Raw genomic sequence first — 17,705 nt, forward strand, 5'->3', positions numbered from 1 at the left:
TGTCCTTTTTCATCTTTTGTTACTTCCTTTACTTTAAAGTTCAGTTTATCTGATGTAAGTATGGCTACTCCAGCTTTCTTTTGGCATCCAGTCACATGGTAGATATTTCTCCATCCCCTTACTTTCAATCTGAAGGTGTCTTCAGGTCTAAGGTGAGTCTTTTGTAGACAGCAAATAGATGGATTTTGGTTTTTGATCCATTCTGCTACCTTGTGTCATCTGACTGGAATATTCAGTCCATTTACATTGTTATTATTGAAAAATGTGGGTTTAGATTCATTGTGTTTTCTGTAGAGTTCATGTTTGTATTGATGTCTCTGGTGTCTTATATTCCTTGCTACCTTTCTGTCATAGAGTCTCTCTTAGGATTTCTTGTAGGGTAGTGACAAATTCTCTCAATTTTTATTTGGGAACACTTTTATCTCTCTATTTGAATGACAGCCTCGCTGGATAAAGAATTGTTGGTTGCATTTTTTTCCTGTTCATCACATTGAAGATTTCCTGCCAATCCTTTCTGGCCTGACAAGTTTCAGTAGATAGGTCTGTAACCACTCTGATAGGTTTCCCTTTGTATGTCAGGGCCCTTTTATCCCTAGCTGCTTTCAGAATTCTCTCTTTATCTTTATATTTTGCCAGTTTCACTATGATCTGTCGTGCTGAAAGTCGGTTCACATTATGTCTTAGGGGAGTTCGGTATGTCTCTTGAATTTCAATGACTTTCTCTTTCCCCAGATTTGGGGGATTTTCTTGTATAATTTGGGCCAGCACCCCTTCAGGACCTCTCTCTCTTTCTTCCTCTTCAGGAACTCTTATGATATGGACATTGTTCCATTTGATTGTATCACTCAGGTCTCTGATTCTCCTTTCATGTGCCTGTATCGATTTCTCTTTTTATCGGCTTCCTCTTTTGCTATAACTGTGTCTTCTAATTCACCTATTCTCCTCTCTGCTTCTTCAATCTATGAAGTGGTAGCCTCCATTCTATTATTCACCTCATTTATAGCCTTTTTTTTTTAACTTGTCACAGTTATTTTGAAGATTCCTAGTCTTTGTATCAATATCTTCTCTGACGGCTTCTATGCTTTTTTCAAGTCATGCGATTAGTTTTATGACAATCGTTCTAAATTCTTGTTTAGTTATGTTTCTTGTGTCTGTTTTGAGCAGGTCTGTAGCTGTGATTTCCTCCTGGAGTTTTTTTAGAGGAGAGTTCTTTCATTTCATCACTTTGGCTAGCTTTCTGTCTCTTGTCAGTTTTAAAAGCTCGTTCTGCACTGTGGGCCTATTACTATCTCTCTATAAAGGAGGCTCTTTGAGTGTAGGGGTCTGTCGTTTCAGGAGATGTTCTTTTAATGGTGTCTTTTGGTTTCTCTTGTTATGCCTCTGATTAGTTTACTTCCCTACTCAATGATATTTGGGACTTTCCACTATGTGTGCTTTGGGTTGTTTCTTGAGGTAGCCCTGAAAAGGACGGACAAACACACAGGGAACACTAGCACGCAAATGCACTGACAGAACAAGTAAAGAAGCAAACCAAAAGGGGGAAGAAAAAAGGAACAGTTAAGAAAAGAGAGGACTGGAAAGGAAAAAAAAAAAAACAGGCGGGGGACAGGGGCAGCGACAGCCTGAGATAAAGGACAGTCTGAGAGCATAAAACCTGTGGAGGGGGAGATAAGGATGAGATAAAGAAAAAACTATCTGGATGGTAAGAGTTGATCTAAGCACAGCAGTGCCTAAATGTTGGTCTTTCCCAGACTCCAGGGGAAAAGGGAGAAAAGGAAATAGGAAAATAGAAAAGAGAAAACAAGGGGAAAAATTAAAAAGTAAAAATAATACGAAAAGAAAGAAATAACAAAAATAATAAGCAAAGACACAGCAGCTCTCCAGAGCTGTCTATGGGCGTGGCTTTGTGTAGGTCATTTGGGTCTCAGGCTGCTCTGTAAGGCCCTGCCTTAGGGGATCCGGGGAGAAGAATGGCAGTGCCCCAAGCCCCCCTCAGACCATGTGTTGGCAGCCACTCTCTTGAGTCCAGCCTCCTTGTGCCACAGGCAGGTCACATTGTTTCAGTTTTCTAAGTTCTGCCAGGTGTCTAAGTCTTAGCCCAGCACTTTGATGCTGCCACCACAGTTAAAATCTCTGGCAGGCAGGCGGCTTTCTGGCTAGCTTGAGTAGGGGGATTGTGGAGCCGTTTTCCCCCCTAGCTCCTCCTGAAGTTGGAGAGCTGCCGGGCCCAAGGGAGAACAAGCCCAATGAGGGGCACAGATTTCTCTCCCTGTGCCCAGCGGCTCTCAGTCCCGGGTGAGGTCTCCCCTTTCCAGAGATTATGCTATGAGTAATTCAGTCTATACTCTTCCCCTGGTGTCTCCGCTGCCCTGCACAGCGATCCTTGGCTGGGCTCCGCAGATCTGTGCGGCTCGGGACACGTCTCTCTGCCGGCCCAGCGCCAAACCTCTGGGCGCTTTGTCTCCTGGCTCCGCTTTGGACCAGTGCTCCTTCCCCCAATGTCTCTGGTCCCAGTTCACACTCACTCAGACATCCATGGGGCTGTTGTCAATAAGGGGTCTGTGGGTACACCTCCGTTCTTGGAGATCAGAAAGCTGTGGCTTTTAATTTTTCTCAGTTTGACAATTGCGGGAAGTTGGAGATAATGGGGTTCCTTACTTCTCTGTCATCTTGCCGCCCACCTATAATTTATTTTTTAAATGTTTTATTTCTTTTTGAGAGAGAGCGAGAGAGCGAGAGAGCGAAAGAGAATGAGTGGGAAAGGGGCAAAGAAAGAGGGAGACACAGAATCCGAGGCAGGCTCCAGACTCTGAGCTCTATGTTTTCAAGTTAATATTTTCATAATCTTTGGATAAATTGTTAGACCTTTCCTTCCTGAAACGAGTCACCGAGAGTGAAACCCACGGACACAAACGGAGATGGTGTATGGGTTTATTTTAGTTCGACCAAATGGGTTTATTTTAGTTCGGCTGAACCGCCCCTCAGAGTGGTGGCAAGTCCTCAGGAGAGAGCAGGGCTTTGGTGAGACAAAATAAGGCATCATTTAGTGCACCAAGAGTGCATGAGAGTTCCTTTTTCTTCACATCCTTGCCAACACTTGTTTCTTGTGTTTTGATTTTAGCCATTTTGATGGGTGTGAGGTAATATCTCCTTGTGGTTTTAATTTCCAATTACCTGATGATGAGTGATGTTGAGCATCTTTTTCATATGCCTATTGGCCATCTTCTTGATATGTCTTCTTTGGAAAAATGTCTGTTTATGTCTTCTGCCTAGTTTTTAGTTGGATTACTTGTATTTTGGGTGTTGAATTGTATAAGTTCTTTATATATTTTGGATACATACCCTTTATCGAATATGTCATTTGCAAATATATTCTCCCTTTTAGTGGCTTTTAGTTTTGTTGACTATTTCCTTTGCTGTGCAGAGCATTTTGTTTTGATGTAGTCCCAATAGTTTATTTTTGGTGTTATTTTCCTTGCCTCAGGAGACATATCTAAATAAATGTCGCTTTGGCTAATGTCAAGTCAAATAATTGCTTGTGCTGTCTTCTAGGAATTTTATAGTTTCAGGTATTATATTTATATCCTTAGTCCATTTTGAGTTTGTGTGTATGGTATGAGAAAGTGGTTTGATTTCAGGGAGCCTAGGTGACTCAGTCGGTTAAGCATCTGACTTCAGCTCAGGTCCATGATCAGGTTTGTGAATTTGAGCTATGCATTGGACTCTGTGCTGACAGCTCAGAACTTGGAGCCTGCTTCAGATTCTGTGTCTCCCTCTCACTCTGCCCCTCCCCGCTCATGCTCTCTCTCTCTCATTCTCTCAAAAGTATAAGTAAACATTAAAAATTTTATTTTAAAAAGTGGTTCAATTTCATTCTTTTGTTTAAGACATTTTAACACAATATTTATCATTTATTTTTGAGAGTGCAAATGGGGGAGAGACAGACAGACAGAGATCCAGAATCTGAAGCAGGTTCCAAGCTTTGAGCTGTCAGCACAAAACCCAATGCGGGGCTCAAACCCATAAGCTGTGAGATCATTAACTGAGCTGAAATTGGACGCTTAACTGACTGAGCCACCCAGGCACCACATCATTCTTTTGGATGTAGATATCCAGTTTTCTCAACACTATGTTGAGACTGTCTTTTTTCCCATTGTATGTTCTTGTCTCCTTTGTTGAAGATTAATTAACCCAATAAGTGTGGGTTTATTTTGAGGCTCACCATTATGTTCTATTAATCTATGTGTCTATTTTTGCGCCAGTACAATACCTTTTTGATTACTACAGTTTTCTAGTGTATCTTGAAATCTGGGATTGTGATACCTCCAGTTTTGTAGTTCTTTTTTAAAGATTGTTTTGGCTACTTGGTTTCTTTTTTGGGTCCATACACGTTTTAGGATTATTTGTTCTGGTTTTATGGGAAAAAATGATGTTGGTATTTTGATAGGGATTGCATTAATTCTGTGGATTCTTTGGGTAGCATGGACATTTTAACAATATTAATTCTCCCAACCCTAAGCATGAAATATCTTTACATTTGTTTACATAATCTTCAATTTGTTTCATCAGTGTTTTATAGTTTTTAGACTATAGGTCTTTCACCTCCTTGGTTAAGTTTATACCTAGGTATTTTATTACTATTTTTGGTTCAAATGTAAATAGGACTGTTTTCTTAATTTCTTTTTCTGCTACTTCATTATTAGTATATAGAAACACAATGGATTCTGTACATTGATTTTGTGTATCCTGTGACCTTACTGAATTTATTTATCAGTTCTAGTAGTTTTCTGGTGGAGTCGTTAGAGTTTTCTATATATAGTATCATGTCATCTGCAAGTATTGAAAGTTTTACTTCTTTACCAGTTGGATGCCGCTTATTTCTTTTTGTTGTCTGACTGCTGTCGCTAGAACTTCCAATACTATGTTGAATTAAAGTGGTGAGAGTAGGCATCCTTGCCTTGTTCCTGATCTTAGGGCAAAAGCTCTTAGTTTTTTTCCCATTGAGTACAATGTTATTTGTGCGTTGTTCATATATGTCTTTTATTATGTTGAGTTATGTTCCCTCTAAAACTACTTAGCTGAGGTTTTTTTTTTTTTAAATCATGTAGAGGTGTTATACGTTGTCAAATGCTTTTTCTGCATTTATTGAAATGAGAATATGGTTCTTATCCTTTTTCTTGTTGATGTGGTGTATGACATTGATTCGTGAATATTGAACGACTTTTGCAATCCAAGAATAAATCCCACTTGATTGTGGTGAATGATTTTTATAATGTATTCCTGGATTTGGTCTGCTAATATTTTGTTGATGATCTTTTTCTTTTTTGCATTTATGTTCATTGGAGATATTGGCTTGTGGTTCTGTTTTATTGCAGTGTGTCTATCTGGTTTGGTGTTAGGGTACTATTGGTCTCATAGAATGAATTTGTAAGCTTCCCTTCCTTTTCTATTTTTTGGAGTAGCTTGAAAAGAATAGGTATTAACTTTCCTTTAAATGTTTGATAGAATTCACTTGTGAAGCCATCAGGTTCTGAACTTTTGTTTGCTGGGAGTTTTTATTACCAATTCAACCTCATTACTAGTAATTAGTCTGCTCAAATTTTCTATTTTTTTCTTATTCAGTTTGAGAGGTTATATGTTTTCTAGAAATTTATCATTTTTTCTAAGTTGTTCAATTTTTTAGCATATAGGTTTTCATAATTTCTCTTATAATCCTATTTCTGTGGTATAAGTTGTTATTTCTCTATTTTTCATTTATGATTTTGTCTATTTGAGTCTGTGTGTTTTTTTTTAGTGAGTTTAGCTAAAAGCTTATTAATTTTATTGATTTCTTCAAAGAGCCAGCTTCTAGTTTTATCAATCTGTTCTCTTGTGGTTTTTGTTCCATTTGGTTTATTTTTGGCCTAATCTTTACATTTCTTTCCCTCCACTGTTTGTAGGTTTTGTTTGTTCTTTTTCTACCTCCTTTACATATAAGGCTAAGTGGTTTATTTGAGGTTTTCCTTCTTGAGAGAGGCCTGTAGTGCTATAAACTTTTCTCTTAGAACAGCTTTTGTTGTATCCCAAAATTTTTGAGGCACTTTGTTCATGTTTACTTTTGTCTCCATGTATTTTTAAAATTTACTCTTTGATATCTTAATTTACCTATTCATTGTTTAGTAGCATTTTATTTAACCTCCATATGTTTTTGTTCTTTCCATATTTTTTCTTGTGGTTGATTTTTATTTTCATAACATGTGGTCAGAAAAGACCACATGTGGTGATTTCAGTCTTTTTTAATTTGTTGAGACTTGTTTTGTGGCCTAATGTTTGATCTGTTCTGGAGAATGTTCTACGTGCACTTGAAAATAATGTACATTCTTTTGTTTTCAGGATGAAGTGTTCTTAACATATCTATTAGATCCATCTGGGCCAATGTATCATTCACAACTACTGTTTCCTTGTTGATTTTATGCCTGGATGATCTATCCATTGATATAAGTGATGTGTTAAACTCTTCTATTATTGTTTTACTATAAATCACTTCTTTTATGTTTATTAGCTACTTAATGTGTTTGGGTGCTCTCATGTTGGGTGCATAAATATATACAATTGTTATATCTTGTTGGGTTGTCTCCTTAATGATTCATAGTGTCCTCTGTCTTCTGTTACAGTTTTGGTTTAAAGTCAATTTTGTCTGAAAAAAGTATTGCTTCTCTGGCTTTCTTTTCACTTTTTTTTTTTTTTTTTGCATGATAAATGCTTTTTCATCCCTTCACATTCAATCTGCAGATGTTATTTTGTCAGAAATAAATCTCTTTTATCTGGCATGTAGATGAGTCTTGCTTTTTAAAAATCCATTCTATCACCCTGTGTGTTTTTATTGGAGTTTTAGTCCATTTACATTCAAAGTAATTATTGGTAGGTATGTACTTATTGCCATTTTGTTACTTGTTTTATGGTTGTTCTGTAGTTATTCTCTATTCCTTTCTTTTCTTGTTTGATCAGTTTGGTTACTTTCTTTAGTGATGCCCTTGGATTCCTTGCTCTTTATATTTTGTATATCTGCAACTGAATTTTAATTTGTGGTTACCATTAAGTAACATATATAACATCTTATATGTAGGAGTCTACATTTTAAGTTGATGGTTGCTAAGTTTGAACCTATTCTTACTCCTCTCCCCCCAAGTTTTAGGTATATGATGTCATATTAAAATATGAGAAATTAATCCATTCTTTTATTTTGTGAATCCCTTGACTGATTTTTATAGATATATTTAAATTTACTGCCTTTGTGCTTTTTACTTTTCTTACTCCTGCTAATGGAATTTTTTTTCCTACTTAGAGAGTCCCCTCTAACATTTCTTGTAGGGCTGGTTTAGTAGCTATGAACCTATTTATCTCTCCCCCTCTTCTGAATGATAGCCTTGCTGGGTACTGTATTCTTGGTTGTAGATTTTTTCTTTCAGACTGAATATATCACCTCTCACTTCTGACTGGCAAAGTTTCTGCTGAAAAATTGGCTGATAGCCTTATGGGATTTCTCTTGTATTCAACTTTTTTCTTTTCTCTTATTGATTTTAAAATTCTCTTTTTTTCATTACTTTTTAAATTTTAATTGCTATATGTTTTGATGTGGACCTCCTTGGATTGGTTTTGTTGGAGGCTCTCTGTGCCTTCTGGATCTAGATGTCTGTTGCCTTCCCCAGATTCAGAAAGTTTTCAGCTATTTATTCAATAAATTTTCTGCCTTCCTTTTCCTCTCTTCTCCTTTTGGGATCCCTATAATGTGAATGTCTTGATGGTGTCACTGAGTTCTGTAAGTCTATTTTCATTTATTATTAATTATTATTATTATTATTATTATTATTATTATTATTATGTTTTTCTCTTCTCTGATCCATTCTTCTGGTTCCTCTACCCTACTATGTATTCCCTCTAGTGTATTTTTAAAGTTTATTTATTCAGAGGGAGAGGGGGAGGGGGAGAGGGAGAGGGAAAGGGAGAACAAACCAGAGAGGGGTAGAGAGAGGAGAGAGAATTCCAAGCAGACTTTGCTCTGTCAACCCAGAGGAAGATGTGAGGCTTGGTCCCACAAATTGTGAGGTCATGACCTGAGCTCAGATCAAGAGTTAGACACTTAACCAGTTGAGCCACCCAAGGGCCCCCTCTTTGTTGAGGGTCTCACCAAGGTCCTCCACTCTTTTTTCAAGTCCGGTGGATATCAATTCCGTATTTTAAATTTTCTATCAGGCATATTGCGTATCTCCATTATGTTTAGCTCTCTCACTGTGATTTTGTCCTGTTATTTCATTGGGACATATTCCTCATTTTGTCTAACTCTGTGTCTGTAACTGTGTGTTAGGAAAGTCAGTTATATCTTCTGCTCTTGAACTTAGTGGCCTTAGGAAGAAGAGGTCCTATTGTGCATTGCAGTTCCTTGTCCCCTATTTACCAGAATCTGGTGCTTCAGGGGTGTCTCCTATGTGTGTTACACGTGCCTTTCTATTGTGGCTTAACCACTTTTGCCTTTAGTCCAGTTATATGCATTGGCTCTCTTTGCCTATTGTGGGCAAAATTTGGCCCCTTTTTGTTAGTGAGTCACTGTGGTGTCACCTTGTGTCAAGTTGAATTAGATCAGACATTTGCCTGTCCAAACTTCAGAATGCTTTCTCTGTGTTGTCCCCTGAGAAGCTTTTGTTGGTGGGAAGGCTGGATGTCTATCCCCAGCCTACTGCTGGGGCAGGATTTAGACTGGTGTACATGGTTATCTTCCCTTTTTCCTCATGCGGGAGTCACTTTTGGAGTAGTGCTGACTGGTCACTTGTAGGGGTCCTTGTGCTTTGCCAAACTTTGGCATCACTTTGGATGGACTTGGCCAACGGTGTGTTGGAGGGGAGGTCAGCAGGAGAATGGGGGGGTGGGATGTGGGGTGTTAGCAAGGTTTATGTGAGTCTTCTGAGGGAGAGTACCTGGAGGGGAACCCTGGCTGGAGGGGGAATGTCCACAGGAGAACTTCAGGGCAAGGCATACTGTTAGCAAGTTAGGTAGTGAGTATTGGTGCTGTGTTGTTTCTGTGTGTCAGCTATGTCTAGGCTGGGGGGCAGGGAAGGGAATGTTTGCATGCCAGTTCTTTCATTCTTGGAGGAGTCTCCCAAGGATCCCTGCTGCTCTAGCATGTGCTCTGAGATTAGTAAACAAATATCCTTCCCATTTACCTCATGTGTTTTTCAAACTGCTGCTTCTGTGCAGTGTCCCTCCAGTGCTGTCTCTCCTGCCCTATTGGCTGTCTCAGAGGTGAGCCCACTGAGTTTTAAAATTCCTGGTGTTAAGCCCTGCTGATTGTATGAAGTAATGAAATTCTGTTCCTCTAGATTTCACAGCCAAATGTTATGGGGGTTCATCTTACCCATGTGGGTTCCCTCTGCCTGGGGTGCCTGGTGTGAAGGTCTGTTTGTTTCCCCTCTCTATGCCTGCATCACCCTTTCCACAGCCAGTCCTATGGCTGTTAAGCCCCTCATAATGTCTCTGCCCTTCTTATTTTCTTCAGTGTGGCCCCTTCTCTATATGTAACTATGAAGAGTCTGTTTTGCCAGTCTCTGGGTAATTTTCTGGATTATTTACGCTGATGGGGCTATTATATAGTTATATTGATAAGAGAGATGAGATTAGGTTCCTTTTTACTCCACCATTTTCCCTGTAAGTGGTAGCTATCATGATTTAAGTTACTTGTGCAATCTCCAACATGTTGGACAAATTTCTTTCTAAAACCAACATCATTTCATATTCTGGTTGCTTTACTTGGTTCTAGTTATTTTTTTCTAAACACACATGCCTGATTCTTCTACTCTGTCATGGAAAATGGCAGCCCTTTGCCTGCTGCCACTCACTGCACTCTCCTATCCTATGACAGGTTCTATGGTAGGGTGATGTGACTCTCTTGACTCATTGATTTTTCTCAGTCAGTCCCTATTTTCTAAGTGATATGGTGGTGTAGGTTGGGTTACATGGAAATAAATGCTATGATTTCATACAGAAAGTTTGTTTGTTGTTCTCTTGAGAACAACAGCTATACAGGATTGAAGAAAATGGGATAGGGTAGAAGGAGAAGTTGAACTGTAATAAAGTTGAAACAAAAGTCTGAGCTGTTGCCATGTGGAACTCTATAGCTGGGATGGCTGTTCAGATTGGTCATGGATTGAGGCAACAGTGTCAGGCCTTTGTCCACCAGCACTGACCTATTATTGGATGTGAGCTGATCTTGAGTAGGGCTGACAAGGAACCCTTTGCCTTGAGGCAATTTCTGGCAATGAAGCTACTCATTAGTACACTAGACTTCTGTCAGTTGGAGAAATGAGTGCCTTAGTCTTGAAGGAGAGATATTATAGCATCTGCTATACATGGGCCCACTGGGTGCCATGTCCCATACCTATGGCACATCATAGAACATGTACTATGTGTGCTAGGTGTCCTGTACCTATGCCATATCATAGAACATGTACTATGAACTCACCATCAGTCTCACTATTTTGTATAACCTTGGACCAAATATGTTGGTTCTAAGTACTATACTTCAGGGGCTTTCAGCAGCTAATCATCAAAATGCCTTCTCAAAATGTGGGTCTTTCTTGGTGGTGATGTCTCTGTTCTCCATGGCCATGTAGATGAATCCCATATCCAGCTATTTAGTGCAAATGGAGATGACTAATTACATCCCCTAATACCATCTATAATGATGGTATCTTTTATAAAGACTCTGACTGTAAACTTCCTCAATGACAGCCTACTCAATAAGGATATGAAATCTATTCTCAGTCTATCTTTTATGGAATGAATATTAGCTAGAGCTCATGAACAGTTCTTCCTATTAAAAAATCCTGTTGAAGGAAACTAATTATATTAATTATACATCTCTGGCCTACTATACAAAATGAAAATATTTGGTAACCATACTTTGGAGAGAGTTGCATATTATAAAGCCAAATGTAAAGATACTATATAGAGAGGTCAATGAAATATAATTTAATTTTTGCAAGATAAACAATGAAAAAAGCCCCGATATATAATTATAAATATTTTTATATGATTAAGAGCAGGGAGGACAGTATGAAGCATATGTACTAGGTTGTTAGAGATGGGGGGGTAGAGTGAAAAGTAGATTGAGAATGAAGTCGTGGCAGTAGAGAGTAGGAAGGAGAAAATGAGTCCACCATAAAAAATATCTCATTCATGTAAAATTGACATATATGAGAGAGTGTGTGATTTGTGCATACAAGAATACATGAAATGACTTTTTTCCCCCCTAGGTGAGTGAGAAGAATCATTGTATTAAGGAAATCTTTCTTAAATACAAATAAATATCAGGGTATCCCTTGGAGTTAAAAAGAAAGCCAAATTAATAAAAGTACATTCCAGCTTACATGGTTCTGGCTGAAAGAATTAGTTCTGAATGTAATATTTTAAATATAAGTATGATATTTATACTTTGATGTCCCTTGAAGGTTGATTTTTGTTTTTCAATACCCAAATGATATATATTTTAATTGTTCTCTATTTCTTTTTACATCTATCTATTTGTATCTATCTAAATTGTTGAATTATGAATTAAATTATATCTTAGAGTCATGTTTATTAGATTAAGGATGCTCATTATTCATTAATGTATCAATATAGGTGTGGTCAATTATAAATCATGATGGGTAGTAAGTGCCCTGTGGACCCCTATTCTAGAAACACTTCTTTTCTGTGTATTGTGGTATACTTGTAAATAGATTATAATGTGTAAATGGTTAAATGCATTTTTTTTAGAACTTGTGATGCTTTCTCATTTCTTAATATTCCTGGCTTTTATCTGTGCTCTTTTTTCACTTGCTCTCATACCAACTTACAATTCCTTTGTATATATCACATCTTGTCCATTTACCACTTGTTTATGAGCTCCACAAGAGAAGGAAATATATCTTACTGACTTCTGTATATTAGTCATCTTCTGTCTCAGGGTCTAGCATACTAAATATATTGTTTCTTTCTTAAGTTTTTTATAGTTTATTTATTTTTGAGACAGAGAGAGACTGAGCACGAGTTGGGGTGGGGCTGAGAGAGAGAGAGAGAGAGAAACAGAATCTGAAACAGCCTCCAGGCTCTGAGCTGTCAGTACAGAACCCAATGCGGGGCTCGAACCCACGAACTGTGAGATCATGACCTGAGCCGAAGCCAAATGCTTAACTGACTGAGCCACCCAGAGGCCCCTAAATATATTATTTCAATGAATAAGTGATTATGGAGGAAAATGACATAATAATAAGAAAAATATAGCCACTTTCAATTTTTTATAGTTTATTTAGTATCATAGGTCTTCAAAAGAGGAAGATATTTCTTACTTTGCTCCAACAGAACCAAGCAGTTTTTAATGAGAATACATCAAGAGATTGTTAGTTTCCTTATTTTTCATTTTCTATCAATAATCACTCCTCTTCCTAATTTCCCTCCAAATCAAAGAATTTTGAAAAAAATGTTTCTGTGACTAATTTTATAGTGGAATAGTTTTAAAATTTATTTTTCAGTGTTAACATTAAAGTTTAACTCTATGTTTAAATTCAATATTTGCTAATAGAAATAGAAAAAAAATTTTAAAATACACAGGTATATACAGTGAAAATGTATCCTTATTTCCCTGCCCCCAAACACTCAGTTAACTTTCTCAAAAACAACTACTGTTCTAGTTTCTTCTTTCTTCTTCAAGAAGCATATAATGTATTCCTGAACATAAATATATACATACCCATATAATTTTTCTTCACATGAGACAAGATAGAGATTTTTTTCATTTTGTTTTCCACTTAATGATATACTTTCAGGGTAGTTTTAGATAAAAGATGTGTATACATCTTAATTTTTAACAGTTATATAGTATATTTCATTATGTAGGTATATAGTGATTCAATGTTCTTAAATGATAGGAATTTAGATTGTTCCAATATTTTGCCATTGGAAGCAGTAGTCATTATTGTTGTACATATGCCATTTTTGTCCATATAGTTTATTGTTGGTTTCCATATAACACCCTGTACTCTTCCCCACAAATGCCCTCCTCCCTGACCATCACCTCCCTTCCCCTTTCTCTCTCCCCGTTCAGCCCTCAGTTTGTTTTCAGTATTCAAGAGTCTCTCATGATTTGCCTCCCTCCCTTTCCTTGACTCTTTTTCCCCCTCCCCCCCATGATCCTCTGTTAGATTTCTCCTGTTATTCCTATGAGTGAAAACATATGGTATCTGTTTTTCTCTGCCTGAGTTATTTCGCTTAGCATGACACCCTTGAGATCTATCCATGTTGCTACAAATGGCCAGATTTTATTCTTTCTCATTACCATGTAGTATTCCATTGTATATATAAACCACATCTTCTTGATCCATTCATCCATTGATGGACACTTAGGTTCTTTCCATGATTTGGCTATCATTGAAAGTGCCGCTGTGAACATCAGGGTACATGTGCCTCTATGCATCAGCACTTCTGTATCCCTTGGGTAAATCCCCAGAAGTGCCACTGCTGGGTCATAGGGGAGTTCTACTGGTAGTTTTTTGAGGAACCTCCACACTGTTTTCCAGAGCGGCAGTACCAGTTTACTTATATGTGAATATACTCCTCAGTTCAATATCTAGGAGCAGAATTGCTGAGTCAAAATGAATCCTCTTTAAATTTTGACAATTTTTGTCAAAGTGTCTTCCATAGCTATTATGCCATTTTTTGCTCTACTAGCAAAGGAATAGATTGCTGTTTTTCCTAATGTCATGTTTCATCTTCAGCAATTTTTGTATTTCTCTAATTCTGAATAAAATAGAATGTTTTAGATATTTGAAAATGTTTTCTGTATTCTTTTTTTTATATACTTGGCACTTTTTCTATTGTGCTGAGGCTATTTTTATTGAACTGAAGATATTTATATGTATTAAGATATTAATCTTTTGTCTGCAATTGATGTTATATGGCAGATATTCTGGAAGGCAGAAATATAAGCTCAACTGGAAGAATAAGGGCCATGTGTTGTTGTTCAGTGGGTAATAGAAAACTTTAGGCTTTGCCTTATGGTTATGTCCTTGTGTCATTTGTAAAGTCAGATACAAATAAAAAATTAGACACTGATAATTATTCACCATAATATTGGAAGTCATAGCCTCTGCAATCAGACAGCACAAAGGAATAAAAGGCAAGGAGGAAGTCAAACTTTCATCTTTGCAGATGATGTGATATTCTATATGGAAAACCCAAAAGATTCACCAAAAAAACTGCTAGAACTGATCCATGAATTCAGCAAAGTTGGAGGACATAAAATCAGTGCACAGACATTGGTTGCATTTCTATAATGAAATATCAGAAATAGAAATCAAGGAATCAGTCTCATTTACAATTGCACCAAAACCCATAAAATACCTAGGAATAAACCTAACCAAAGAGGTGAAAAATATATACACTGAAAACTATATAAAGCTTATGAAAGAAATTGAAGTTGACCCAAAAAAAGGAAAAATATTTCATGCTCATGGATTAGAAGAAAAAATATTGTTAAAATGTTGATACTGCCTAAAGCAATCTATATATTCAATGCAATCCCTATCAAAATAACACCAGCATTTTCACAGAGCCAAAACAATCTTAAAACCTGTATGGAACCAGAAAGACCCCAAATAGCCAAAACAATCCTGTAAAAGAAAACTGAAGCTGGAGACATCACAATCTCGGACTTCAAGATGTATTACGAGGCTGTAATCATCAAGACAGTATGGTACTAGCACAAAAACAGACAGATCAGTGGAACAGAATAGAGAACCCAGAAATGGACCCACAAACGTATGACCAACTAATCTTTTTTTTAAGATTCAAAAATATTTTTTAATGTTTTATTTATTTTTGAGAGAGAGAGCGAGAGAGAGCGAGCAGAGAAGGGTCAGAGAGAGAGGGAGACACAGAATCTGAAGACAGGCTCCAAGCTCTGAGCTGTCTGTCAGCACAGAGTGCAATGTGGGGCTCAAACCCACGAACCGTGAGATCATGACCTGAGCCAAAGTTGGATGCTTAACGGACTGAACCACCCAGGCACCCCATGGCCAAGTAATCTTTGACAAAGCAGGAAAGAATACCCAGTGGAATAGAGACAGTCTCTTTAGCAAATGGTGCTGGGAAAACTCACAGCGACATGCAGAAAAATGAACCTGGACCACTTTCTTATATCATACACAAAAATAAACTCAAAATGGATGAGAGACCTAAATGTGAGACAGGAAGCCATCAAAATCCTCAAGGAGAAAGCAAGCAAAAACCTCTTTGACCTTGGCTGCAGCAACTTCGCTCAACACATCTCCAGAGGTAAGGGAAACAAAAGCAAAAATGAACTATTGGGACCTCACCAAGATAAAAAGCTGCATAGTGAAGGAAACAATCAGCAAAAATCAAAGGCAACTAACAGAATGGGAGAAGATATTTGCAAATGACATATCAGATAAAGGGTTAGTATCCAAAATCTATAAAGAATTTATCAAACTCAACACCCAGAAAAAAAATAATCCAGTGAAGAAATGGGCAAAAGACATGAATAGACACTTCTCCAAAGACATCTCATGGCTAACCAACACATGAAAAAAATTATCCACATCATTCATCATCAGGGAAATACAAATCAAAACCACAATAAGATACCACCTCACAGCAATCAGAATGGCTAAGCTTAACAACTCAGGCAACAACAGATGTTGGCAAAGATATGGAGAAAGAGCTTCTCTTTTGCACTGCTGGTGGGAATGCAAACTGGTGCAGCCACTCTGGAAAACAGTGGGGATATTCCTTTAAAAATTAACAATAGAACTACTCCATGATCCAGCAATTGCACTACTAGGTCTTTATCCAAGGGATAGTGTGCTGTTTCTAAGGAGCACATGCACCCTAATGTTTATAGCAGTGCTATTGACAACAGCCAAAGTATAGAAAGAGCCCAAATGTCCATTGGCAGATGAGTGGATAAAAAAGATGTTGTATACATGCAATGGAATATTACTTCTTGGTAAGCAAAATGAATGAAATCTTGCCATTTGCAACTATGGGGATGGATGTAGAGGGTATTATGCTAAGCAAAATTAGAGAAAGACAAATATATGGCTTCATTCATATGTGGAATTTAAGATGCAAAACAGATGAACATAAGGGAAGGGAAGCAAAAATAATATAAAAACAGGGATAGGGACAAAACATGAGACTCTTAAATATAAAGAACAAACTGAAGGTTGCTGGAGGAGTTGTGGGCAGAGGGGTTGGGGTAAATGGGTAAAAGGCATTAAGGAAGAGACTTGGGATGATCATGGGGTGTTTTACATAGGGGATGAATCACTAGAATCTACTCCTGAAATCATGATTGCGCTGTATGCTAACTAACTTGGATGTAAATTAAAAAATAAATAAAATTAAAAAACAAATTAGAGGCTGAATTATCCTGTTGAAAATTAGGGGAGATTTTCACTTCTTCTCTACCATTTTTTTTTAGCATTTACTTAGAAAACTTATTAAAATTTTTTTGTCTTTAAAAATATATAAAAATTAAAAAAATTTAAATGAGCCTCTTGCTAGCTTTGACTCAGAAATATCTTTGTCAGGGACCTAGGAAGTCTCTGGAAATATAATCATCAAAGTGGATAGTGCCCCATCTCCCATTTTCCATGGGATCTAAGGAGCCTAGCTTTGGTAGCCTATTTTCTAAGTTGCAAAACTATCTCAGGTAAAATAGATGTGTTCATTTTTCCTTTGTATGAAGCCAATAAAGATGGCCACCCCAATCATCAGGTGAATGTATGATGAGTTATGTATGACAGTATGCTGTCAAATCTTTTTGAGAACCAGGTACTATTTATCTTAAAAACATGTATGTAAATGGGTTGTCTTTGCTTGGCTACATAAAGGAATGAGATTTCTTTATGTCTTTGTCATCTCTTAGCAGGTTGCCTGTAATTCACATATCTCTTGCTTTAATGCTTCTTCAATAAAAAAACTGTTTCATTCTCTTCTACTTTTGTGAATAGGTTTTCTATCTTAGCAGAAGATATTTTTAATTCTGTTTCTCCAAAATATTCAACTAAGATTTTCAATCTATGACTCCATCATTTGTAAAATTAGGTAGATGAGTTCATCTTGGAGAGCCCTTGTAGCCCCATAATTTCTAGGAAAGAAACCGTATGGTGTATAAGTTTCAAAAACAATATAAACAATTTTCTGAATGATGTCAGTCTTCTTTTTAGCTAAGAAATTAAAAACAGCTTCTGCCCCCAGATGTTTTAAACCAAGACTCTTACTTTTGTGTTCTCAACAATTTCTTCATAGCATGTTTCATTTCTTTGTTTCTCAGACTATATATTATAGGGTTGATGAGTGGAGTAACTACGGAATAAAACAAAGTCACCACCTTCTGTATCCCAGCTTCATGCTCAGATGTTGGGCTCACGTACATGACCATCACTGAGCCATAGAACAATGAAACCACAGCCAGATGAGACCCACAGGTGGAGAAAGCTTTTCTTTGTCCAGCTGCTGAAGGAACCCTCAACACAGCTCTCAGAACAAGAGCATAGGACACCACAATAAAGAAAAAGGGAATAAATAAGAGCAGAGAACTTAAGGTGGAGCTAGTTAATTCTATTACAGGGGTCCTAGTACAGGTAAGGGCCAAGAGGGGACCTGGATCACAC

General features: G+C 37.3%; 1 protein-coding gene across 1 annotated transcript in view; it reads right to left on the reverse strand.

Annotated features, from left to right (window-relative positions):
• The window catches only part of LOC115302250 (olfactory receptor 11G2-like), a 24,240-nt gene that overhangs the window by 6,145 nt on the left and 390 nt on the right, over positions 1–17,705 (reverse strand). The window contains exon 2 of the mRNA XM_029952206.1: positions 17,313–17,704. Within this exon, the coding sequence (XP_029808066.1) occupies positions 17,313–17,704 (392 nt within the window). The remainder of the gene's footprint in view (positions 1–17,312; position 17,705) is intronic.

The sequence above is a fragment of the Suricata suricatta genome, chromosome 9, assembly GCF_006229205.1.
Source record: "Suricata suricatta isolate VVHF042 chromosome 9, meerkat_22Aug2017_6uvM2_HiC, whole genome shotgun sequence".
In the NCBI taxonomy this organism is placed as follows: Eukaryota; Metazoa; Chordata; class Mammalia; order Carnivora; family Herpestidae; genus Suricata; species Suricata suricatta.